At 47.7% G+C, this 27,477-nt stretch overlaps 1 protein-coding gene across 2 annotated transcripts in view; it reads right to left on the bottom strand.

Moving 5' to 3' along the window:
• Positions 1-27,477, bottom strand: part of COL4A1 (collagen type IV alpha 1 chain) — a 137,487-nt gene that overhangs the window by 77,305 nt on the left and 32,705 nt on the right. For both annotated transcript variants that reach the window (XR_004299179.1, XM_032402619.1), the window contains exon 2: positions 1,729-1,788. Coding sequence is in view for 1 of the 2 variants with exons in the window: in XM_032402619.1 (XP_032258510.1) it covers positions 1,729-1,788 (60 nt within the window). In the remaining variant the exon portion in view is untranslated. The remainder of the gene's footprint in view (positions 1-1,728; positions 1,789-27,477) is intronic.

Raw genomic sequence — 27,477 nt, 5'->3', positions numbered from 1 at the left:
AGAAATGTTTCAAGACCCTTTCCTTGCGGGGTTGGGTGTAGATGCTGCCTGAGACTCAGACGTGGCCCTGCCTCCTCTAACAATGTTTGAACCAAGGCCCTGACTAGCTGTCCTCAAGTCATGTTAAACTCAGCCAAAAATACCTGGAAAGCTCTACCTAGATCAGTCTACCCGGTTACATATTAACGGGTGGATTTTTGGTAAAAATGAAAATGAAGCTGGCTAGAAAGCATATGCACAGAATAGCAAGTCTAAAAAGCCAGAGCTATGGGGGGGGGGGGGGGGGGGGCCGGGGGTCTGCAGCTGCTGGATGGGGGGGGGTAGGGGGGAGCCCTGAAAGTCATCGGGACGGACTGTGTTCTCTTTGAGAGTGAGTCACACGACCCCTGCCCCTCCAACCCTTGATGCTTTAAGTTACAAGAAAAACACCATGGTGTTGACACAGGCCTTCATTTCCCCTTTGTTGACATAGGTTCTACTTTTTATAGTTTTAAGAATTTCTTTGTTAGTCCAGTGTGCTTATGTATATAATTCAAGTTAGACCAAAAGGAAAAAAAAAAAGATTCTTTGTGGTGTGAACATACTTGCCTCTACTGTAAAATACCTCTTATGAATGCACACTGGAACTAGCCAGGAAAACTTGCCAAATAAGAAGATGAACAGAACGTGAAGGGGAGTTATAGTTGACACGGTTGATATTGAAAGATATCAATATATTTTCACATACTGCATTTATTCAAAAACTATCCAGGTAATACTGGTGTCACCAACTAGGAGCATATCTTTTTAAAAAAATAATGTTGGTACTTCAGCAAGTGGCTAAAAAGAAACAAAACCATTTTCTCTACAGAATTCTCTGAATTTCGAGAGTGAGTCTGTGACCTGATAGAGGCCTCCAGCAGGCCAGGGGCCAGGGAAGGGCATCCTGGCCGGGCTGACACCCTCCACGGCTGGAGAGCAGGGCTCTTCCCACCTCCACCTGCCTCAGGCCCCCACCTCTAACAGGCTGACTGGCTTCCAGGCCCTGTCCTCTCACTGCCACACCTGGTTTCCAGGACCGCTCCAGGCAATTTCCGGACCCTGCACTGTTGCTGGGGAAAACCAGGCAGGCACCCTTTCTCGCAAAAAACTAAAATGCATATATCGACTGCCCTCCAATGAAAATGATTTATCCAGATCAATGATTCTCACATGGGAGGGAGGAGCCCTTGCTTAGAAAAAAAAATATTTTATTTGGCATTTGGGGAACAGTAAATATTTACTGTTTTTATAAATAAATCTGGACAAATGTGTTATGAATTAAAAATTGGTTAAAAATACTAATTTGAATAAAGGCCCACAGGTGCAATAGAAACTTTTTCTTTTTTGAGAAAAATGCTAAGTTTTATTCTTATACATGGATTCCAAAGAATACTATTGGCTCAACAGATTTTCTGCCAATACATATGTTCCTTCTTGAGTCAGAAAAGGAAATAAACTGAATCCCTTTTTCTCCATTAACTGCCACTAATTATCAGAGTCTTTGGAGAACTGCTGTTGAGATTTCCTAGACACCACATTAAGCCTGGTTTTGCTTCATTTGTATCACTCTGGGGAAATTATTAAAATAGTAATAAGGTTTTAACACGAATTGCTGATTATTGGGTTAGGTTTAATGTCGTTTCTAATGATTTCCATATTGATGGCAATTCAAAATGAACTGTTATTACTTAAGCTTTGGCCACTTACCTTCTGTCCCTTCACTCCATGGCAGTCACACTTCCCACAGCCAGAGCCAGCACAACCACCCTGGAAGAAGAGGAAAACGTCTTTAAATAGAAGAACTCTTGCAAATTGAGGTCATTTTTTTAATTGAAATGATTTTGGCATCTTCACCCATTTATGGGAGATGTCCTACCCTGTTATTATGAACACAACCTTAAAATATGAGATCCAGATTTGCTCTAATGGGGTTATCACGTACATGCCCTGTGGCTTCTCTCTCTTGCCCTAACAGATGAAACAGCAAGCCTGGAGTAGAGCAAATCAAAGCACTACTTGGTCCACAAAGGGAAGGCTGTCATTTATACTTTTGAAATTGCCTCCCCAGAGATGAGTTTAACAGGACATCACCCATATTTCCAAGGCTATGATTCTGATTTAGGAGTTTCAGACCTGAGACCAAGGAAACTGAGGACCTGGGAGAGCAGAGTCCATGCTTTGTCCCTCGAATTCCCAAGGACACACAAGCATGCAACAAACATTTGTGCAAAGAGGAAATAAATGAAGGAGCTGATGTTAAGCCCAACCTTAAAGAACTGATTTTTAATTCAGTTAAAAGCTTGAATGAAAAGAACCCAAGCATGTAATAAAAGCTGGAGAAGAGGAATATTGTCCAGAATAGATCACATATTAGGCCACAAAACCAGCCGCAACAAATTCAAGAAGATTGAAGTCATGCTATGCATCTTTTCTGACCACAATGCCATGCAACTAGAAATCAAACCACAAGAAAAAATCTGGAAAGAGCACAAATACATGGAGGTTAAATAACATGCTACTAAACAATGAATGGGTCAACCAAGAAATCAAAGAAGAAATTGAAAAGTACATGGAAACAAATGAAAATGAAAACACAATGGCCCAAAATCTCTGGGGTGCAGCAAAAGCAGTTCTAAGAGGGATGTTTATAGCAACACAGGCCTACCTCAAGAAGCAAGAAAAATCTCAAAGAACCTAACCTTACACCTAAAGGAGCTAGAAAAAGAAGAACAAACAAAACCCAAGCCCAGCAGAAGGAAGGAAATAATAAAGATTAGAGCAGCAATAAATGATATGGAAACTAAAATATAATAGAACAGATCAATGTAACCAGGAGCTGGTTCTTTGAAAAGATCAACAAAACTGATAAACCTCTAGCCAGACTCCTTTTAAAAAAACAGAGAGGGGACCCAAATAAGCAAAATTACTAATAAAAGAGGAGAAATAACAACCAATACCACAGAAATACAATAATTATAACACAGTATTATGAAAGCCTATATGCCAACAAATTGGACAACTTAGAAGAAATGGATAAATTCCTAGAAACATATAATCTACCAAAACTGAAGCAGGAAGAAATAGAAAATTTGAACAGACCAATTACTAGCAATGAAACTGAATCAGTAATTAAATAAATAAATAAACAAACAAATAAATAAATAAACAAACTCCCAACAAACTAAAGTCCAGGACCAGATGCCTTCACAGGCGAATTCTACCAAATATTTAAAGAGTTAATACCTGTTCTTCTCAAATTATTCCAATAGATAGAAGAGGAAGGAAAACTTCCAAATTCATTCTATGAGGCCAGCATCACCCTGATACCAAAACCACATAAAGACATCTCAAAAAAGAGAGAACTACAGACCAATATCCATAATGAACATGGACGCAAAAATCTCAACGAAATGTTAGCAAACCAAATCCAACAGTACATTAAAAACATCATTCAACACAATCAGTGGGATTTATTCCCAGGATGCAAGGGTGGTTCAATACTCACAAATCAATCAACATGATACATCACATCAACAAGAGAAAGGATGAAAACCGTATGATCATTTCAACAGATGCAGAAAAAGCATTTGACAAAGTACAACATCCATTCATGATAAAAACCCTCAACAAAGTAGGTCTAGAGGGAACATACCTCAACATAATAAAGACCACATAGGAAAACCCACAGCCAACATCATACTCAGTAGGGGAAAACTGAGAGCTTTCCTCCTAAGGCAGGAACAAGACAAGGATGTCCACTCTCATTACTTTTATTCAACATAGTACTGGAAGCCCTAGCCACAGCAATCAGACAATGTAGAGAAATAAAAAACATCCAAATTGGTAAGGAAGAAATAAAACTCTCACTATTTGCAGGTGATATGATACTATATATTAGAATACCCTAAAGACTCCACCAAAAAACTACTAGAACCGATAAATGAATTCAGTGAAGTCCCAGGACACAAAATCAATGTACAGAAATCTGTTGAATTCCTATACACCAAAAATGAAGCAACAGAAGGAGAAATTAAGAAAACAATCCCATTTATAATTATACCAAAAACGTAAAATATCTACAAATAAACTTAACCAGAGGTGAAAGACCTATACTCTGAAAACTATAAAACACTGATGAAAGGGGGGAAAAATGATGAAAGAAATACAAGATGACACAAAGAAATGGAAAGACATTCCATGCTTATGGATTGGAAGAACAAACATTGTTAAAATATCCATACTACCCAAAGCAATCTGTACATTCAATGCAATCCTTATAAAAATACCAACAGCATTTTTCACAGAACTAGAACAAACGATTCTAAAATTTATATGGAACCACAAATGACCTCAAATAGCCAAAGCAATCTTGGAAAAAACAAACAAACTGGAAGTATCACAGTTCCAGACTTCAAGTTATATTACAAAGCAATAGTAATCAAAATAGTATGGTACTGGCATAGAAATAGATACACAGATCAATGGAATAGACTAGAAAGCCTAGAAATAAACACACAATTACATGGTCAATTAATCTTTGACAAAGGAGAAATGAATATACTATGGGAAAAAGATAGACTCTTCAACAAATGGTGTTGGGAAACTGGACAGCCACATGCAGAAGAATGAAACTGGACCATACTTTCCTATAGCAAACACAAAAATAAACTCAAAATGGATTAAAGACCTAAATGTGAGACCTGAAACCATAAAAATCCTAGAAGTGAGCACAGGCAGCAACTTCTCTGATACGGCCATAGCAATATCTTTCTAGATATGTCTCTTGAAGCAAGGAAAATACAAGCAAAAATAAATTATTGGGACTACATCAAAATCAAAAGTTCCTGCACAGTGAAGGAAATAATAAAACTAAAAGGCAGCCTACAGAATAGAAGATACCTGCAAATGACATATCCAATAAAGGGTTAGCATCCAAAATATATAAAGAACTAATACAATTCCACATCCAAAAAACAAATGACCCAATTTTTAAAATGGGCAGAAGACATGAACAGACATTTCTCCAAAGAAGACATCCAGATGGCCAGCGGACAGATGAAAAGATGCTTGTCACCGTTCATCATCAGGGAAATGCAAATCAAAACTATAATGAGGTATCACCTCACACCTGTCAGAATGGCTAAAATCAAATCACAAGAAACAACAAGTGTTGGTGAGGATGTGGAGAAAAAGGAACCCTCGTGCACTGTTGGTGGGAATGCAAACTGGTGCAGCCACTTTGGAAGACAGTATGAAGGTTCCTCAAAAAGTTAAAACTAGAACTACCCTATGAGCCACCAATTGCACTTCTGGGCATTTACCCAAAAAATACAAAAACACTAATTCAAAGGGACACATGCACCCCAATGTTTCTTGCAGCATTATTTACAATAGCCAAACTATGGGGGCAGCCCAAGTGTCCATTGATAGATGAATGAATAAAGATGTAGGATACACATACAATGGAATAGTACTCAACCATAAGAAAGAATGAAATCTTGCCATTTGCAACAACATGGATGGAGCTAGAGAGTATCATGCTAAGTAAAATAAGTCAGTCAGAGAAAGACAAATACCATATGATTCCACTGATATATGGAATTTAAGAAACAAAACAAACAAGCAAAGGAAAAAAAAGGGAGAGAGAGACAACTCAAGAAACAGACTCTTAACTCCAGAGGACACACTGATGGTTACCAGAGGGGAGATGGGTGGGGGCATGGGGATTAAGGAGTGCACTTATCATGATGAAAAAAATAAAATAAAGTAGCATCCTGTAAAAAAAAAAAAAAAAGCTGAAGAGGAAGGGAACTAATGTATTCAAAAGCCCACCAGATGCTATAATCACCTATCATGTTGTTTGACCAGCTAACAGCCACATGAGGTAAGTGTTACCATCCCCATTTTACAGATGTGAAATATGACTTTGGAGGTTCAATATAACATGCTAACGAGGCTGACACCAACTTCCATTATGTAAAACTGCCAACCCATTAAAAGATCAAAGTATGATGGTGCCTACATACATTTGCAATTCTCTTAGTCAAACCCAAATTTTACACCAAGATAGACACAGGTGTCGTAGACAGAATATAACGGGGTGTGACAAGAAGAAATTTAGTTAATAAGCTTTATTAGAGGCTGTGTATTTGGTCTGATATAAAATGTGTATTTAAATTCTGCTTCAAATGATCATAGTTTCTCAAACATAAGACAATACTATGAATAGTACTGTGATCATGTGAAGTCTATTTTTTTAACAATGTACTCAAGCCTTAGCCCTGTTGCCATGGAGATCTTCTGCATAAAACAACTGCATCTGGAGATATTTACTTCAATAAAGTGAAATCTGAACAAGTGCCTCCAAGACAGTAAGCTGTTATTAATTTTATATTTTGGAAATGGGGACAACTGACAACAGTCCAAACAGACTCCATAGATGATGGGTCTGTTTCTTTCCCTGATTCACATTTGGGGCAACTTTCAGCATGCAATCTTATAACCTCCTAACATTCTAAATCAATCAAATCAACATTCTAAATCTGGTGACCACTGAGAGTTTTCCAGAGAGGGGAGGTCAAAATTCTCCAGAAGGTTCATCCAAAATGCCCAAAGCTAAGTACTCAAAGACTCAAGAGACGTACCCCACACATCACCATCTCCTGCCTCATCCCCCACCTGAGGGCTGGCTGCGCCCCGCCCGGGCTCCCAGAAGGGTGGGTGATACGCCCCTATTGCAACACCTGTCCAATGCTTCTCACAGCCTTTACTTGTATGCCCACCCCAGGGACCCTGAGAGCACTCAGGGCCGGCCCAGAGTCCCACCAAGCTTGATGTGGACTGTATTTCATCTGACATAGCATAGGCTGGAAGACCTGTGCTGGGAAATAAAGCAGAGCACTGATGAAACAATGATTCATCATCAACTGTGAAGACATACGGGAGCTTCAGAGTTGTTCAAGCATTAATACATGGGCATCTTAGAATGGAGGAAACAGAGCAGTGACTACCCGGCCTCTGGTGGTCGGCTGTTGGTGGTGCTGGCGGCCATTTAACCAGCCTGAATAACAGGTGTACAGAACGATGCAGCCACATGGGTAGGTCAGCTCCCAACAGATGACTGCCTCACTAACAGCACCATGAGTAAACACTCCAGAGAGGAGACTGTGCCGACTGTGGGCCCGGCCAGGGATGTGGGGGGCTCCCGGAGCTGCTGGGTGGGCCCCCAGACCAGAAAAGCCAGGCGGGCGAGTCCCTGGGGCTCCGGGTCAGTCTACCCGCCCCCCCCCAGCCCAGCCCTACAACTCTCCTCCTGCTCCTGAGCCAGGCTCAGGAACACGCCTCTGCTCTTTAAACTCTGCTAAACCCCATCCCACTCCTACAGATGCCAGAAGGAAAAATCAACCAGGCTAAGACTCATTTATCTGGTAGGAAAGAAACATCCACCTACCACCCAGGCTTAGTTGGCCGAAACCCAAGAACAGCCTGAAGCGGGACGGGCTTGTCTACTTTACAGGTCAATGTGGTTTCTTCTAAACTTCAGAGTAGGCAGAGAATCACATAACTGAAGCTCAAAATGGCTATTTGGTGATTCTGGGTTTTCTCTTCTGAAATGCTGATTAAAATCTCAGAAGCTTATCACCATTTAATTTGAGGGAAGTTATAAACATGAATTTCCTGGAACTGTTCCCTTAAGCTCTCAGCAAATGCTTTCATTGCAAGGGACACCAGATAAGAGGTTGCAGGGCCACGGCTGTGGATGTTGGGGTCAAGTTGCTTCTTGTGCCTTTGCGACAGAAACACACCCCGCGTGCGTGCGTAACAAATGGCCAGTTTTATCTCGGCCAAGGCTGCAGGTCATGGCAAACTTTGGGGGCAATCTGAGATGAGAAATCAAGGACTAGAGCCTTTATTATAGGCTCTACCATAGGAATAGAAGATCCTCACCCTGCCCCCACCAGCTTATACTGTATATCAAACAAAGTTAAAAAAAAAAAAAATCCCAGACAAAAGACATTCATGGCTCCTTATCTGTTTTATTCTTTTAGGAAGTTTTATTACCAATTCTGGCCCGAAAAGACAATTCCAAAGAATTGATCATTCTAATAATACCTAAGTTATGGTCAGCTTTTCAGAACTAAGGGCATTTTTAGACCATGATTTTTGTTTCACATTCTGGGTGGCCTAGCATTTTACGTAAATGGCCCCATTAAAAAAAAAAAAAAAACACTAATTTTTAGACCAACAAAAATCATAAGATGCATGTTTACTTTGCTAAATAAGATCTATTTTGCTTTCTTTAAATGTTTTTATTTAAGTAATCACTACACCCATCATGAGGCTTAAACTCACGACCCGGAGATCAAGAGTCACACGCTTCTCTGACTGAGCCAGCCAGGCGCCCCTAAAATCTATTTTGAAATATCACTACTCTGGTCCTTAACATCGCTGTCATATAATGGCCCATCCTGGATATCACCCTGGCACACAGAGGTATTTTAGTTGTGATTCAAGGGTGCACTGCTAAAAAGAACACCAGTGACGCTCTAAGGATCCCTTTTCAATCAGGTGTAATGCATGACTTTGCAACAGCTAATTAAAATAAGAGCCTTAAGTGATGCACGTCTCAACTCCCCGCAGTGAATTATGAAGTATAAAAGGGCAAATGAACTGTATGTTGCTCAAACTCAAAATGTCATTGGTGATCTAATGTGTTAAAGACTATGTCACAAATGTCGTGATTTCCTGAGGAATTACATTTTGCATCTGGACCTCAGCAAAATCAAAAGATGAGCAGGGTCTCACAGACTCCGGCAGCTCCCTGCTGGCCACACATCTGAGGGAGTTTATAAGGGCTGCTCATTTTTCCCACCGTCTGGAACATATTGGGCCCCATCAACCAGCTCCCATCCAGCTGTTCCAGATTCTAGAACGGGAAGAATGTGTACATTCTGTGAAGTACTCATCCTTCTTTTTCCTGCCTTTCCCCTCACTGGAGGACTCCAAGTACCGAAAGCAAAGCCTGTGCTTTCTTCCCGAGCAGCAGGTCACGGCCGAGGAAGCTGGTCACAGACATCCTCCACTTGAAAATGGGTATGTGGCTGAAGACCCAAAAAGTCAGAAAGTTGTGAGCCTTGGTCTCTCTTGTGGAAGTGGGCTATCCACGGCCAACACTAGAGGGGTCACCCAGACCATGGGGAGAGGAGAACCCCAGACAGCTCTCGGCAGGAATACTTCACATCTATATCCCCAACGGTGCAGAACCACCAAATGAAAACCACGTCACTCCTGACGGTCCTTCTAGCCTCTTCCCAGCAGACCCTACAGCCACTGACCTACCACGAGAGTATAAGAGGCTACCTCCAGTGGAAGCTGAACAGAGGAAAATACATCATTAGCTCTCCGTGAAGTCTGGCAGAGGCGCAAGCACACACAAACTTCCGTAGCCACTTTAAGCGAAAACTAAAAAATACAATGTGAAAGGAAGGCAAAAGGTACAACGAAGTAGCCCCTAAAACAAGTATCATTTCCCGTCTGCTCCAGTCTCTTTGTACTTTTCAGCACATGACAAAATAATTAATATTATACCCATTTTCCTCCTTGCCCTGATTTAAGATTTCCAGAGAGTCAAACCATCAGCATTAATGCTGTAAAGTATGTTAAGTTCTAAAAATTCCCAGAGATTTACGATATGCAGAATGAGTGCCAAAGAAGGAAGGGGAATGATGGAGGTCAGTGACTTTAGCTTGAAATGAAGCCTATTTCCGGTCTTCCTCTGATCTTCAGACCAACAGGGAGCTCTTCTCAACATTAAAGTGAGCGCTCCATGTGGGAACGCAGGAAGGGGGAAGGCTCGCTAATTCAGGGGAGAGAGCGCCTTTTGACTTAACCAAAGGATGCCAAGTGCTGTGCTGTCTGCGTGTGTGCACACGCGTGTGCGTGGGCAAGTGCGTGTGGGTGAGAGAGACGGGGCCCAGGCCCACACACACACGCTCTGCCGTGCTAATCTGCTGTGACGTACCTTCTGTAGGAAGGCGTATTTGGAATGAGTTTAACAGTGAAGTCCTTGATTTCCTGACTTGTTCCCTGCTTCCGATGGAAGGTAGAGCTTTAACGTCACTGCTTTAACAATTTTTATGTGTTTCACATCCCACCAAATAGGGACATGTGGAGATCTGCCAAGTCTAAACAGCTTATCTTTCAAATTCCTTTGTACATTCCCCGTGCTGTGCAAAATGTCAAAATAGTTTTCTGGTGATACTACCATCCTAAATTTCTTCCTGGTTGTAGTACTTCTTCAGGGAATCTTTGGAATAATTATCCAACTAAAGAAGTATGTGGAGAAAGGAATGTTTCAGTGCTACTTGGGTAGAAATTACAAGTGTGAAGAAACCAAAAGTGGAGCTTCCATACGCGCAGCCCCCCCATGGGTCTGTCAAGTGGGACAGACGCTGGGCAACCACTGGGCAGCGCCTCGGGGCCGAGCGTCCTCACGTGGGCTTTCCCAGCCGAAGCCACACTTGCTGCGTGCCCCCAGGTGCCCATGCGCGTGCGCGCACGACAGGGACATCATCAGAGACCCGCTCCTGCACTCTCACCGCTGACACCATTTTAATTAAACATTTACGTGTATCACATGCCACCAGAATTGGATCTTCTCAATTCTATTTTCACTTTATTTCCTTACCAGAAAAGGGGTCGGTGTGGTAAATCAAAGATGACCACCCAAAGAAAAGCACCAAGAGCACTCACATTGTTTTTGGGTATTAAAACATCATAAAGAAATATAGAGTATAATAAATATTAAAATTTCCTAACTTCCATCCGGTTTGTGATTTTAACTAGTACATGCTATTTTTGGTCATTCTTGTTTTAAATGTTTGCTTCCTGCCATGAGGTTCTGCAAAATGGCTCCCCACACCTCCACATGCCCACTGTCCAGGCAGGACCGCCCTGAAAGAGAAGCTTAAAACTTCAAGCTGAAACGCACACCCTGTCTGGTCCCGCTGCACTGACTCCAGGAACAGGTGTAACTACCCAGGGTGAAAGAAGCCAGAGGCTGGGGCAGGAGGGAGGTTTTGGGGTGCTGGTCTCTGCTTGACGAGAGTGGTTGGTTACACAGGTGGGTGGTTCCCTCTGCAAAAATTCACTGAGCTGTGAACTTACAATTTTTGCACTTTGTTGTACTTCAGTAAAATAAAGTAAAGCATATTCAGGAAGGTCCCTAGCAGCACTACACAGAGCAGCCTAGACCACAAACGGAGGGACGGACAGATGCACACTCACAGAGTGGAGCCCTCTGCCCACTGAGTGCAGAGGGACGGACAGACGCACACTCACAGAGTGGAGCCCTCTGCCCACCGAGTGCAGGTGGCCACAACGCGGCTGAATCTCACACACGATACCGCGCAAACCGAAGCCAGGCGACACAGGGCAAGCCGGCTGACTCTGTTTATACAAAGCTGAAAACTGTTTATTGGCTACACTCGGGGGCTGTTAGTGAGGGGAAGGGGGCCCGGGGGGTTTCCAGGCTTCTGTTTGGTGGGTGTGTTCTGTTTGTGCAAGATGCATTGAGCTGTGTCCCTCTGATTTTACACATTTCTTCAATAAAATTTACCCCCCAGGAAGTGTGCATTGAATTTAAAAATTATTAGCAAAATAGAAGCCATATGTTGCAATACAAATAATAATTTCTTAAAAGCTTAAATTTGTGCACCATTTATGAACTTCCGAAAGTATGCTTGGCATGATGGACGTAAGCATGATTAATTTCCAAGGAGCTCACCATCCATGGGCTTTCGTCTGCATTTGTTTAATTAATATCATCATCGTCTTGTTTTGATAAATGTTAGAGATGTGAAGATAATTCTCCATTGTTAACCCAATGGAAAGCAGAATTTAGCTAAATAAAATAACATTTCTGTTCTGTTCAATCATGGAAAACATGGAAACCAAATCTCCTTACTACTTTTTGGACTTAGAAAATATTCCTGTTCTCATCTGAAAACAACCCCAAGTGTTGATACATTCTTGGCAAGAAAACAAATTAGTATGAAACCTTTGAGAACCAAACTGAACTTGTGACATGAGCATCTCTGACTAAGCACGGTGCGTGGGAGGCAGGGCCAGAGGCTGCGGGCCCACGGGTGGCTCCCAGCAAACCACACGCGCAGAGGAAGTGAGGGTGTCTGCCCGGCTCGCCTGCCCGGCAGCACGGGATCGTGGCTCTGTTCCCCGTTCACCCACCAGACAATCTGTGTGCTTCCAGGTCTTCTGTGCCCTTTCCCCCACGCGGTGGGGACGGATGCTAAATGTCCCCGCCTGGGGAACGGAATGGGCCAGAGGGAACAACTGGGGCCGGCACTTCACCTCCAGGTCACTGTCTTGTCCAGCTGTGAGCAGATGTGACTATAATTAGCTGCCCCGTGACAGTGGCTCAGATGTCTCTGTGTGAAAGGAGTTGGTGGGCCCGCGTGTCCGCTGGGACGCAGGGGTGGGGTGAGGCTGGAGGGGAGACCTGGGAGGCCAGGGGCTCCCCGGTGCTGCCCACTCACTGGCCTGATGCACGAATGCAGGGGAGTTGATTTGGGCAAAGTGTCCAGCCCAGGGGTCCTCCCACTGAGTCGCTCCCCGAATGTTCTTCCAGAGCAAGAGGCTCCCCTGGGTGAAGGCGTGGACTCAGGGGCTCTTCAGCCCCAGATGAAACACATTTCCTAATTTCGGAGGGGAAACCCTCCACCAATAAAATTCTTGCCCTTGGCAACTGTCCCCAAGTTCCCAAGGCCTTTCTGCACAGCGCAGAGTCCCACCTGCGGCCGCGGCCTCTCCTTCCCCCCTGGTGGCCCCTCCACACCCACCTGCCTCCCCGGAGACTCCTCAGTGCCACAAGTAGAGATAGGTTTCTAGCCACTGTTAAAAAACAGTGCATTTTACCCGTCTAGGCAAGAAAAAAAAGCTGGACTATTTTCTCCAACTTTGGAATGTTGTGCAAGGCTCTGTTGGGTTTGAATCCGTGAAGCTCTTCTGGCTATTTTTGTTTTTCATCTTTCCTCTCTCTATGGCTCCAAAGTACAACCCAGACTTCACTGCTTCCATGCCCAAGCCTGGCCACTGCCCATCAGACATCCACCTTCATGTCTTCCTTCTGCACCCCAGGACTAGCCCACACTGGGTGGGGGAGGGGGGTGATGGAAGCAGCGCCACGTGCGCCTGAGCCATCCATTCCTTCACCCCTGGTCTCAGTACCCCGTGTGACCTCTCTTCTACCCAATGGGCGATGGGAGGTGAGCATCCACTGTGCACTGGACGCGGGCCAGGCAGGCCCGGACGCTGAGAGTGTGGCACTGAGCATGAGAGCAAGCAGCGTAAGCAAAAGGTAACGCCTCCTCCAAGGGAGGTGAGCGGTGAGCCACACATGCAGGGGAGGGACCTGCGCCCTGTCCAAGCGCTCACAGCGATCTGCAGAGTGGGTCCCTACTGGTGCCAGCCTGGGGGGGGGGGGGGGGGGGGGGGGGGGGGGCGTTGCTGTGAAGAAAGAGACAATGAGAGATGAAGCAGAGCAAAGACGGGGTGTGGGACAAGTGCTGGGGCACAGGAGGGACGCCACCAGTTACTGGGACAGAACCAAAAAAACATGTTTCAAAGGAAGTTATAGGGCGCTGTACTCTCCCGGGAAGAAAGCAGAATGAGGGAGAGATGGTGGAGGACATGGTCAGGAGGGGGCGCTGGTGCCAGTGGGAAGGTGGCAGAGAGACTGCACGCTCCTGAGGCTGGGGGGAGCCGAATTTTGAGGTCTTAGCTACATGGCCTGAGCGTAAGTAGCTGAGTCCCTGCAGAACCACGGCCTCCCGTTCCTAACTTCCGCGGGGACCCGTGGACACCGGTAACTCTGACACCAATCGGTGAGTCTAGAATTGCTCTCTCAAAGTGAGGGCAAATTTCCTGGAAGACATAAAGTCTGACGACTGGACGTAGCTGGTGCCTTCTCCGTTAATCCCTAGCCGTGAACAGAAGGGAGCGTAATCCACTGTACGTGCAGGCTCGAGCTTCACGGCTAATTCAGAAACGTGTCCTGAGGCCGGCGCGCGGTGTGCGTTCTGCACGCCCATCCTACTCCCCAGCGCCCTGCAGTGGGAGAAGCTACCTGGGGCCTCGGTCAGAAATGCTGCAGAGGGCTGGATGGAGAGTCAAAGGTGGGGCGGAAGGGAGGGAAGGGGACAGAGGGGAGGCAGGAGGGGCTGTGGGGGAAAGGAGAGCGGGCAGCCCCAGGCCGCATCCCGCTCGCTCCGGGCCTGGGTGGTAAGAATCCTGGACCCAAGAAGCCCGTGGACCATGCTGCTGCCTGTCCCTGAATCGGAACCCCAGGTTCACATCGTTTGTCCCCATTCCTCGTATCACAGTATTGGAGACATCGCAACAACACAGTACCTTCAAACTACGGTGGCGACAGGCGCCCTCCGCCCCCACCCAGCCCCTTCCCGGCGTACACCTTCAGATAAACTAACCCACTCTAAATTTGTGATCAAAGAACACTTGGTGAAAACTTCGGGTGCTTTTCCTTTTGGGACCCAGAAAAGGCACTGCGTTTTGCTACGTTACATAAAAATTCCCAACAAGCAGGCTAGTCCAACGCCACACTGCGTGTCCACGGGGCGGCTGTCAAGAGGGATTTATGCTGAGCAGTCTTCCCACCAAAAGGACAGTTTGAGAAGATCTCCTGAAGGCTCCACGTGTTCTAAGGAAATGACAGAGAGCCAAGACTCACGTGACACTGAGTATCAAAAAATGGAGTCAATTTTTTTCTCCACTTCCTGATCCTTTAGGGACCCCTACAGTTTGTAACACACTTAAAATGGGCCTAGTGACCTAAGTGACCAGCGAAATATTGCAAGTACGACTGACATGCGGCTTCACTAAACCAGTGGCCGCAAGATCGCCACTGCTTTTCCTGCAACAATTAAACATTTGAAATCATTGCAAATTTCTCCTCAGATTAGCAACGTCACCAGCCTCCCCCAGTCTCGGTCTGGAATGTGATCCGAGTTGTATGACCCCCCACCTCTCTCTGCTTCCATCCTGACGGGATATGTTCTCCTTCTGAAAAGCAGACAGGAGCGCTGCTTTTCTGTGGAATTCTGCACACACAACGGTCTGGTGCACCGGCTGGACCAGCTGCTGCGCCCTCGCCCCGCAGGGTGTGATGAGCACGCACTCTGTGCTGGCGCCGTCCTCGTGCGTGGCAGGAGAGCAGGGTGGCTCAGACAGGCTCACGCTCTCAAGGACTCATACGAGGAGGCGCGCGAACTCTCAGGCGTGAACCTGCTCTCAGCAGAGGAAAGATCAGGAGTACCGAGGCGGCCTTAAGTAAGGTAAGGGTGCAGGAGGAGGGCATGTTGGCGGGCAGGGTGAATGTAAGCTATGTGAGCCTTGGATGGCAGGCAAGGGGACTTCTGTTTCCCTCTCCAATAGGCCACTGGGGGCATTTCAAAGTTCTGAACTGAGGGAGACAAAGGCCCCCCTGCTTGCCAGCGACGTTAGCGTGCAGGTGCTGTGGACTGAGCAAGCTCAGAGAAGAGGGTGCGGGGGCAGGGCGAGGCAGGGGAGGGGAGCAGAGGGGTCAGGGACTGAGGAGCACAGGAACTGCCACTCCGCTGGGTGTGGTGAGGGGAGGGAAAGTTCTCCAGTGAGCCTGAGTGCAAGGACCGTGGTCCCATCTGAAGGGAGGGGAGGAGGAAGAAGGGAGAGAGGAGGGGAGGGGAGGGGAGGGAGGGAAGGGGGGAGGAGGGGAGGCAAGGGGAGGAAGGGAAGGGGAAGGAAGGAGGGAAGGGGAGGAGGGAAGTGGGCAAGAAAGAATGTGTCTTCTTTTATGATAGGAGATGGTAACGGATTTCATTTTCTTGGTTGGTGGTTCTGTCACTTAGACTAATTTCATGCAAGGATTTCTATTCTCTGCCAAACTGTATATCTCATGTCTTATCAAACTTTAATTCATAATCATATTCATTTTCATGGATGCAAGAAATCACGTAAACCCTTAGCAAGAAGTAATACAGATCCCGCAGACCATCCCCGAACTCCATCTCAGCCAGTGGCCCATGAGATGTCCACCTAGAGGTACGGACGTGAACAGAAGCTTGCGTGACGTGCACGTACGGGTCACGGTGATGCGCGAGATGGTGCATAAGGCACGGCTCCTTCCTGCAAGTATGTTCCAGGCTGGAAGGAGGAACACATACAAAACTAAATACCTCAGGAGCACGGCTGTTGATTGTACTAGGAGAACAGAGGAAGGGGCAAACTGCGGGCTGGGCTGATGCAGCGAGGGGGGAGGAGGAAGGCTGCCGGTCGGGGTGGGCCAGACGGGGCCCGCCCTTCACGGGGGTGGCGGGCTAATGGTACGCAGGGAAGATGGCAGAGCCTGGGGGGGCACCTGTGGCCTTCCCGGAGGAAGCAGTGTGAAGCACAGGCAGAGATGAGAAGCACAGAGGAGGTGGAGGAAGTCTGGAAACCACAGAGGACTGGACCCCAGCGGCACACACCGCCGCCTGGGGAAGGTCTGCGCACGACTCGGACGCAGCCGGCCCCGCGCGGCGATGGCAAAGCCACACAGTGTCGTCCGCAACAGGGACGGCGGCACCGAGTGCTTCCTGTGGGGTGGACCCTGACCACACAGTACGCATCAAACATTCACCGCCAGTCCTGTTAGCTGTTCACCTTTCTTGTCGGATTCGGGGCAGGCTCCAGAACAAGAGGCACGTTTGGACCCACCCCAGGCAGAACGAAGCTCAGGTGTCCATCCTCCCGACCGCACTCGGTCTCCAGCACCAGACTCGTCTGTCAAGCCCCTGCACGAAAGCAGATTCATCCTCTCCATAAATGACGGATTCCAAAATGCTGCAGAGGAAACATCACCCCCTAAGGGTCCCACTCCTTGATTTGTATCTTTGAAACCGGGTCTGAAAACTCGATCAAACTGCAAACAGAAAGTTCGCGTCACGGACTCTTGGATGAACGGAGCAAGCGCTCTCTGCCTCCGACGGAAGGTCAGGGATCCGTCTGCAGGATTCTAGGTGACATCCTCTCAGGTCACATGCACATTTCCGCAGGGCCTCAGCTAAAACCTCCAACAAGTCCCTCAGGCATCGATGGAACATCGTGGACAGGAGACCAAAAGTGCTCCTTGGCCGGCCGGAGTGGCGCTCTCACAGCCCCACCTACACACACCACCCAGCACTTGGGGTGAAAGGAGAGAAACTGGGGCAAACCACAGGAGGAAGCTGAAGTGCCAGTGGTCAGGGCCGTGGTTTCTCAAAGACAAGCTCCGGCGTTGACACTGTGGCCATGAGGCCGTGCCCAGCGACTCCTCGGAGGTCCGGGAATGGCTCTGAGGCCAGCCGTACGTGTTTGCTTTGGGGAGAGGCATCATCTCCAAACCACACCGCCCACTCTACCCCTCCGCGGAATCCCACCCCCAGAGGGAAGCGAGTCAGCACACGGCTTTGCCAGCACCCACAGCAACCACACACACAGGACGCCGCCGACAAAACGTGTGGCGACTTCAGAAATCCTTATCTTTTCCAAGAGAGTTAAGAAAAATATGAAGCTGACTTAAGCCACTCATAATTTAGTATAAAAACGAAATACATACAATATGGAAACTACAACTCTATTTCTCCCTGATCCTTCCATTGGAAAGATACACATAGCCCTAGTTTCTATGTTTTTCCATTCACAATCATTAAATACTTATTTCCCCGTAACAGTTCCTGTGCCTACAATACAACAGAGCTTAAGGAGATTTGTGGAAATAACAATATGGGTTTTAGTGGTAAACCATGCGTATCAAGCAAGTTAACATGTAGAAAATTCTAGAAAACTTTTCACTACCATTTGTGGAGTTTAAAGAGAATCCATGTTAAGTCAGGGTGAACTGGTCCATGAACACGATTCAAAGCAAATACTTTCTGGGGAGGTGTATGGATGGCATTGGAAACCAAAACCACATTTGTGCTTTCAATAACTATATTTTCACATTTTGATGAACACCTTCATGTGCTGGAAGGCAGCTCGTTCTTTCTTTGAGACACTTGAGTGCCTTTGCTACACACTGCCAATCCTGATTCACATCTCTAACTTCGCAGGAAAGGTCCATTTTTAGAGCAGCCCATTATCATTTCTGCATTTGGGAGAACAAGGCATCTGACAAAGGAGAAAACTAAAGAGGCGGAAGCCGAGGGACCAGAAGAGGGAACGATGCTCCTGGAATATGGGGCAGATACCCCGGGTGCAGTGAACAAGGCCAGTTCTGGAAGAAATTAAATATGGATATGCCCAGAAGCTCATAAAAATATCCAAAGGGAGAACCTGACAAAACAATACACAAAAGCTGGAATCTGTAAGAGATTAAAATCATGATGGTGCAATCAACCAAACTCATGGCGAACTGGCAACTACCGGGTTTTTCTCTCAGGGGTGAACTTCCAGTTAAGAGCATTGGCATGGATTTCAGTGTTAAACCATCCGATTCCACACACTGGCCAAACGGGCCTCCACGCCAACTCACTTTGTGACTTGCAGATAAAATACCAGGTGATAACCCAATTCTTTTGAGTTGCTTTTCCTTTACTTGTTTCTAGTTGTTGGATTCCATCACAAGCCCCTCGCGTGTGTCGCAAGTCACTGCTCTCTTATTATCAAGGGGATTTCGAGTCGTAAATTAGTATCACATTAAGAATCAACAGCATCTTAATTAATGCACGAATCGCAATGTCTGCCGGCCAATCACACACTTCCTAGGGTATCAGTGCTTCAGTATAAACTGGGTGGTTGCTCCTGACCTCACGCTCACAGAGGAATATAAGCATTACGTGTCTCCGGGCGCGTCTGTGTGTATACATGACATGCTCCTTCCTGACACGCAAACTACTGAAGCTCTAATTCACCTTTTTTAATCAATTCCCAAGTGTACTTCTACAGAACTTGGAAATATACTTCTGAAATCCAACAAATCCTGTTGGTTTTGCCATTAAATGAAGTACAGTTGTCTTGACTGGGCTAGAGACTAAAATTCCTTTTCATAATCTTGCACAGACTGAAAACACATTCACAATGGGCTGGGCTGGGCTTCCTCAAAGGTTACATTTATTCTGTCTGCACATTTCTTCAACCACCTCATGCAAGAGTCATTCAGCACAGGAGAAAGAAGACCGGTGGTTTCAACAGTGGGTGAATTATGGCTTAACACCCTTTTATTCATGTCCGACAAATAAAAATACCCAAAATCCAATAGATTAACTTAGAGAGTGACATATGCTTTGAATTTTTTATTTCAGTCTATGTACTCCAACCATGTGCCTTCTGTCCACTAGAAACACGGTCTGGGATTACCAGCTGATGTCAACAATAAGTTGATAAAGAAGCTAATAAGTGACACTAGCTTAAGTTGTAGATTTCAATTTTCAGTTTAACTAGAGCTTTTGCTAATCTTACCATACAAAGAAATCTGATACACTGTGCTTTCCAAAATACATATTTTGTAAATCCTTAAATTATTAAAGATCTTCAAAAAAGTAAAGATTAAGTGATGTTCGGTAGGGTTTCAGGGTAGATGCATTTCATAGCATTAAAAATGGAAAATACACAGAAGACATACGCAGCCTTGATCGATCCGCCAAAATAGTGGTTATCAACGCTGAGCAAGTCAGAGAGCTGGACCATAACCCACCCCGCTTGCGTGGCATCGGGCCCACTAGGGCCTCCCGGAGGCTCCGGGCACCCCGCCTGACCCTGCGCGGAGGCCGTGGAGGCCTCCACGGTCTGTCCCTCACGTGTACACCTCACCCAGCCTCCGGAGCCCCACACAATTGGGTTTTTCCATCCTGTCAGTTTGTACGTCTTACCTTTTTAGGGCAATACTCTCCAGACCTTGTTTTTCTTTCAACACCCCCCGCCATTCCTTCCTCCCCCACGAGCCCAGCCTTCATTATTTTATATTGCTTTTAGCTCACTGACCTGAACTGGGTGGCTCCATCAGTGACCGCCTGCGTGACTCATCCTCCAGTCTGACATGACATGTTTATTCTAAACTTTGTGCAAATCTAAAGCAAACCGTTTGAAAGTGTTTCATCCACAATGATGCTTTTCTAAAAAGGCTTGTCTACAAAATTAGGTGGAATACAACATGGCATGGGAAATCTTATTTTAGCCTAAGGAGTTGAAGGAAACCAACTGTCCGTCCTTCCTCTTTTGTTTTACTCTGTTGACTAGACAGGAAGCTGCAGAACACAAGCCTTCCCCCTTGAACCCGTGCGCGGCGCCCATCAGCAGGAAAAGGCGCTGTCCAGTCATCTGTGAATGGTTTTCATACTTTCGGGTTCATAAGAAAGGTGAAAGCAAGAGTTTATTTCCAAGGATGTGTTTAGAATGTGGTAAAACATTATCATGTGAAATCAAAACGCGTCTGTCATTCTAATCGAGTTCTGCTCCTCTCAGGGCCATGGAAACCAGAGGTCAGCCGCTGTCCGCGGGCACGCATGGCCCAGCTGGGGCCGCGGGCTGAAACCCCACGCGCCCAGGCGACCCCTCCTTCTCTGCCTGCGGGACACACAGCTGTGTCCGTCACTCAGGCTGCCGCCACCCCACCACGCAGCCCACCCGAGAGCCGGGAGCCAGGCTCCGCACACCCCCTGCGCCCAGGGTCGCAGAGGGGGGGCAGGAACTACCCGGCTCCTGCATCCTTCGTGTTACCGCGTACCGAAAACCACGTCTCAGCACCGAGAGCACAAGACAACACCCTCCTGCCCAGACGCCCGGGAGATGAGCACAGTGCGTGGGCCTCTCGGACTGAGAGGGCTTTAACCTGGTTCTGCTTAATAGGTACCAAGCTTCAGTGTGAGGAGATGGAAAGTTCTGGAGATGGAAAGTGGTGTTGGCTGCACAACAGTCTGAATGGACTTAAAGCCACTGAACCGGACACTTAATGTGGTTGAGGTGGTAAATTCTGTGCTATGCATGTTTGTCCCAATTAAAAAAAAAAAATGTGAAAAATACCCCACCCTCCTGGGACAGCGGCGAGCCCACCACAAGCATCCCAGCTTTTGGGGCCCCACGGCCCTCGTGTCCTCCCAAAGAACCCACTGCCTCCGCTGGAAACCCACAGCCAAGCTCTTCACTGTTGGTTCTAATTTTGGATTCTCTGGAAGACAATGTTGATGTTTGCTCTCTTCCCATCTACCAGATCTGGGGGCCTGCTGGCATGCTGGTTTGGGGCTACATTCTTCTGAAGCTCTACCCATTTCTTGTGTTTAGGGAAAGAAAGCCCCAGAACTTCTTAACTTGCAGCAGCCCAAGCACTCCCAAGCCCTTAAATCAAGTGTCTCCTCAAATTCCCCCAAATGTATTTAAAGCCCAACTTTGACAAGCCGAGAAGGAAGACACAAATGTAGACTTAAATACTCCTAGAAAGCGCGGATACCCCGGGGAATGTGCCCGCAGGGGACCCGCTCGAGGAATTCTGGCGCATCCAGGATCTGCCCCAGGCGCGGGGACCCTGGCATCTGGCTGGAGCGTTATCACTGTGGGAAACGATGTTTGAAACTGCGTCACCACTTCCTCTGGGATCCGCCACCAGAGGCCGGTGTGAGGGACACGGACGCGGTGGCATTGGGCCCTGGCCATCCCCCCGCCCCCCAGCAGCACGTGGGCCACCTTAGTCACCGCTGGAGCCCAGTCGGGTGCCCAGGCATGGCAGGAAACGCAGCTCTGTCTGAGCCGGTGGCCAAGCCTTCCGCAGGGCCTGAGACGACCGACCAAGGATGGCAAGGACATGACCCACTTCAGGACCACCAGACGGTGGCTTTGCAGGGCTCTCCTGGGGCGGGGGCGCGCTCCTCTGCCCTCCCTGCGTGCGCTTCCACCGCACGTTCAACAGGATGGCGTGAGCCCGCATCAGAGGAGGAAGGGGAAGAAGCCGATGTCTACTGAGCACCTACTAGGTGCTGCCGGAGCTTTGGAAACCAATTGTCAGATTCTCAGTCAATGTCACCAAGCCCTGAGGGGTGCTCCGTTTGCAGATCTGCAGAGCCCAGTATCTCCCAGCCAGAGACACTGAGCTCCAAACTGGGACCTAACTCCATGGCCTCGCTCTCTCCACGATGAGCTGCCTCTGCAAAAACCCCTGCACCACCATCAGGATGGTTGGACGACAGTGAGAAGCTGGACTTGGAAATACGCTTGCCCCCGCCCCCAGCCAAGTACTGGCAAATAAACCATCCAGTCGGCAAACTGATTGTAGTTACAGTAAATCAGAACACTTCTGAAAATTACTTTTGTTTTCTATGTGTGTATAACTTAATGTGGGACTTTAAAACCTTCTTCTTCCTCTCGTCACTCTGAATCCTAGCCTATATTTGGACAAGACTGCACAGATGCTTCTGAGATGCTGCTTGGTCCCCAGTCCTGCTACCATACTAGGCAGAGGAAATACGGTGCGCTTGACCCCGAGGGTCTGGAGTTCATACAATGGGGAGGAAAGTACAAACAACACAATTTCAGGGGAAACACATGTCTCCTGATTCAGCTGCACTAATTAATATCACGTACCTGGAATTTCCAGGCCAAGGGTCTGTACTTCTAGCTGTCCTAATCAACTGCCCTTCTAAATTTTCCACTCGGTCCTAACGACTTCCCCCGACGAGTCTGTCTCCCTCATGACACCTTCCCTGTCAAGGACTGGGTGATAAACTCAGTATTTCATGTCAAGCGCTGCAAAGAGTCTATCAATACTTCCTGCTCAACGGCACACTCCAGACCCTGGCCCCACAGGCCTCATGAGCACGCAGGCGCTCTTGACATGGAAAGCGTCAGGCCAGAGTCTGCTTTCAAAGGTGTGCATCTGAACTTTAATCAAACGAGTCCAACATCTCCCCAGCAGGTAACATTAGCTGGCTGAACCCCATACACTCTTCAAACCTTCCGGGAAAACGCCCATGCATTTGGTGAAGGAGACAAAGAAAATGGGCCGTGTCCCCCCCCCCCCCCCCCCCCCCCGCTCCAAACCAGAGAGCAAACCACCTGGACCAGAGACAAAGGCTCCCGTGAATCCAGGGTGAGCTCTGACCTCCAGGAGTGACATCACACCCCCCAGTCTGGCACTCCCAGATCTGGAATTTAGGTTCAGCTGAGAGAACAGGGGGCACCGTGCCATCAGTCACTGCTGGAAAACCCCCCGGCCACCAGTGGACCACCTACAAAGCAGATTATTAACAGAAACTGAAGCACGGCCCCCCTTCAAAACCCACGCTGAAACCTGCATTCAAATGAGCAACTCCGAGTTATTCTCATGATCATCACAATGGGATTAAAGTTATTTTCTAAATGAATGAAATGAATGAAAACTTTTGTCTCTTGTGTGGGATAAGACAAGCCTCATCAATTGCATATTTAGCGAAAATGTAAACTTAATAGTTCAAATGGTGTATCATTTTGCAGATCATTTCTTGTAAACGCTTATTAGGGTTATTTTATAAGCTGTATAGAAATACAAGTTTGGGCTATCTACGTTATGACCAAGTAAAGATAAATTCCTAATTATAAATCTCAAAAAATCCAAAATGAGACAGTTAAATGTTTACTATTGTAAAAAAAAAAAAAAAGAAGAAGAAAAAAAGAAAAGGAAAAAAAAAAAGTAGGGCAGAACTTTTTTCAGAGCCAAGACATCTGTAAAAGTTGTATCGAAAGACAGAGTTCAGAACATCCTCATCCCTGTTGCTGCTTGGCATAATGTCCGTCCGGCAGCTGTATTCCCAGCTTGCTCGCTATGGTGACTCTCCCAACAGAATGCTCGCGAACGTGTCCCCACCCTCCCCGCCATCAGGAATTGCGCGTGAGCTCCGAGTTGGCATTGAAGCCACACGTCTCACGAGTCTGGGTTAATTCATTTCTGAGGCTGGAGAACCAGACTCTGGTCCTTATTCACGGAGGAACACAGAAAACCACTAAGGAGTTGCGAACCACAAATGTTTGTTCTCAGTGGCATGTCCGCCACTCCGGGGAGAATCCCGGACTCTGTCCCCTGGAGGTAACTGCACCAACTGCCCATGCCGCGCGGTCTCTGCCGAGGCTAAAACTGTAGCGACTCTCCCTGCTCACCCCCCCCCCTCACACGCAGCCCACGTCCTAATGCAAATGCCTGGGAGGACAGAGAAGTCACCAGTTCTAGTAACGTAATCTAAGGGATGCAGTGGTTCCTCAGTTTTCTGAATAAATTAAGAGATGGAAAATTCCATAAATTAAGTCTTTAAATCCAAAAGTTAATTCATTTTGAGAAGGAAACTGTTTTGACAAAGCACTTTGCCAGGGCACTGGGTGGAGTGCTGTCCTCTAGGGCTGTGCTCGAAAAGGGCCAGATGCGCTGGGGAGTAAGGCACCCCGAGCTCCAGGAGACCCTTTCACTGTCCCCTTACCTCCTACCACTGTGGTTCACCAGACCTTCCGTCCCTCCTACTCTGTCGCTGAGTAACCAGCGAGGCACGCACGGGGCTCTGCATCATGGGGTCACCAACATCCATCTCCAGGCTCAGGAATCCTGCTCTTCCTTCCCAGTCCTCACGTGCAGACTGAAGAATCTGGGATCGAGGGAAGCCTGACCTCATTTCCGTTCAACGAGATGAAAGGATAAAGAAAGGAGGAAGGTGGAAAATCACAGAAAGAATGCAGGATGAAGAGTGAGCGCAACACAAGCTGGATTGACTTGCTGGGTGCAGACAGCGTAATTCTGCACATGCACCAGAGGACATCAGCCGAGCCAGAGAGGGCCAAGGAGCACTTTGGAAGTAACTCAGAGCATGAATGCAGCTCCAAACGGAAGCATTAATGAGGACAGCCACAGTGCCAGGCAGTGGTGGGACCCCGGAACAGCCTCACCGAGAGCCACACACCGTTACGGTTCATACTGTCAACTCAGAATGACTGACATGCCCACTCTCTCCAGAAAAAGATCCCAGCACCCAACACGTGGGCACCACACATCCAGACCAGGGAGACAAGAGACCCTGCCGCCGGAGGCCAGCGCAGCCTGCTCTGACAGCAAGGCCCAGCTCAGCCCGCGGCTCTAACAAAGAGGACCCAGCTCTCGCAGGGACAGGGGACCATCTCCGGCTTCCGGGACAGGGGACGCCTCTGCTCCCTGCATGGTTTCTGCCTCCTCGCCCATCGTTGAGGACTATGGTGAACAAAAAGATCCATTTTCTGAATTCCTGTGCGCATTCCTGCAGCACTTTGTTGTGCAGGGAATCTCGGGTCTGCGAGCTGCCCACAGAAACCAGCTGAACCCGTCATTTTAATTCCATTTCAGCCGGGCCATGCGTCCTCATCAAGGGGTAGATTTAGACTGAAGCCTGGGTTTAGCAGACCCCCCGGGAATTCCTGCGGATCAACCCAGAGACCAACGGCCTGTTAGGATTACACGTGGGAGCCGTCCACCCGCGGGGCTGTTGAGAGGCGTGCTGCCCCCCGCACGAGGGGATGGAGGAGGACGCGTCGGTGCCCGGTGCGCGCACAGCAAGCGCGGAACTGGGGCGCAGCCAGAGTGGGGGCTGCCGCGTACTCTAAAGAATGAAGTCATGCACCGGCCTGCACTGGGGAAATCCTACACAGCAAAAGATCGCCACCGTGATAAAGAGCTGAAAGCAATTCCCCAATTCAGCTCTTTCAGCAGCAGAGTCTGGAAATGAGCTGACACACGGCCGCGTGCCCGCGGCAGCAAGCTTCGGGCAACGCCCAAGGACTTGGGGCTGTGGAGTCAAGCTCCTCTGTGCTTTCTGAGCGTGTCCATCACTGTCACCTTGGATCTCACTGCCTGATTAGGGAGACGAGGACTCCAACCCCGGGACCTTCCATGCCAGCCTGGCGGTCGTGCTGAGGGAGCGGAGGCCCCTGAGCCGGATGCGGATAAGAAAACGTTCAATCGCATCCTGCAGAAGAAAAGTGGCCTCAAGCAGGACAGACCAACACGGCAGCTAAATGCAGGTGTCATCCCGCACTGGACATTGGCGCCGGGCAATACGCAGGGAAGCGCAGTGCTGGTGAGCGGACTACACTGACAATGGGCTGTGTACTGAAGATAGGATTGCAACACTGTGAAGTCTCCTCAATTTCATAAACACACCACGCTTCAGTGGAAGAACAGCCTCATTCTCAGATGGGAAGCTGACATGCTTAGGGGCCAAGGGGGATGACTGTCTGCAACGTACCCCAAGGGCCCGGCAGAAAGTGCTAATGATAACGTGGAGAAAACACACATGTGGCAAAATGTAAACAACCGATGCATCTAGTTGGAAAGTATTCAGGAGTTAGTTTCATAATTCTTGCGACTTTTCTATACATTTATGTTTTTAAATAAAAAGGGTTTCTTCAGGTAGGGGGAAGAGATATTAAAACAAGGGAAAGGACACCCAAGTGCGACAAGGGTGCAAGGCAGCGGAGGGGCGATCCGCGGGGAAGACAAGCGCTGGGGCAAATGGAAAGCAAGCCCTTTGAGCAGCTGTGGGTCAGCCACAGAGCGAGCCTCCCGACGAGGGCAGCGGCCGCTGACCAAGGCACAAATGACACAAGGCGCCCCAAGAGAAAGGACTCGCGGTCCCCCGCGGGGGTGGCACTCCCCTGCCGTCCACCCTGCTGGCGTCCAGGCCCTGGTCCACCGCACCACACCCACTGAGCCCCTGCCTGGCGGGTCAGGGTCGGGCTGCATGTGGGGAGTGAGGGGTGACGGGTGGGGAGGCAATCTGCGCCCAGGTGGGAGGGGGCCCCGTGCACACCCCGCCCCGTGGCCTCAGCATCACAGACCCACCTCCTGGAACACAGAGCAGGACCCTGAGTCATTGAGAGAAGTTTCGGTTATAGACCGTGTGCCCAACTGAGAACCTATTTGACTAAGACATCAGGGGCTAAAATTTTAAAAATAATTGTAGCATTTTAAGGAAAGCTTTAGAAAATTGGCCCCATATCCAGGAAAAACTCATCTCCCGATGTCAGAAAAATAAGGTGTTTCTATCCTCCAGCGCTCACAGAATATGCTCGAAAAAAAAAAAAAAGCACTTCTTTATGATATAACTTAATAATATAGGAAACTGGAATAATCAAACTGAAAACCTTTATAAAATCAGGAGTGCCTCTATATGTTTCTTACCGTGTAGGGGGAAATGGTCATAAAAGTCCTTGACTAACACTGATATGCTGGGCCTATATAGTTCACACGCATTAAAAACTACAGAATCTCGAAAGTGAAGGATATTTGGAATTATGAAGATAGCAGTTAGTTACCTTATTTTACACTGAGTCTCTATATTTGTGACAACCAGTGTCAGAAACAAGAAATCCTACAAGGAGAGCTAGCTTCTGGAGCTCACAAGACACGCCACAACGTCTGTCTGAGCTCAGTTTGCAAGGGCTGGTCACAAC

This window comes from Phoca vitulina, unplaced genomic scaffold, assembly GCF_004348235.1.
Source record: "Phoca vitulina isolate PV1807 unplaced genomic scaffold, GSC_HSeal_1.0 scaffold5, whole genome shotgun sequence".
Taxonomy (NCBI): domain Eukaryota; kingdom Metazoa; phylum Chordata; class Mammalia; order Carnivora; family Phocidae; genus Phoca; species Phoca vitulina.
The sequence above is the reverse complement of the archived record's forward strand: the minus strand, read 5'-3'. Positions and strand labels throughout refer to the sequence as shown.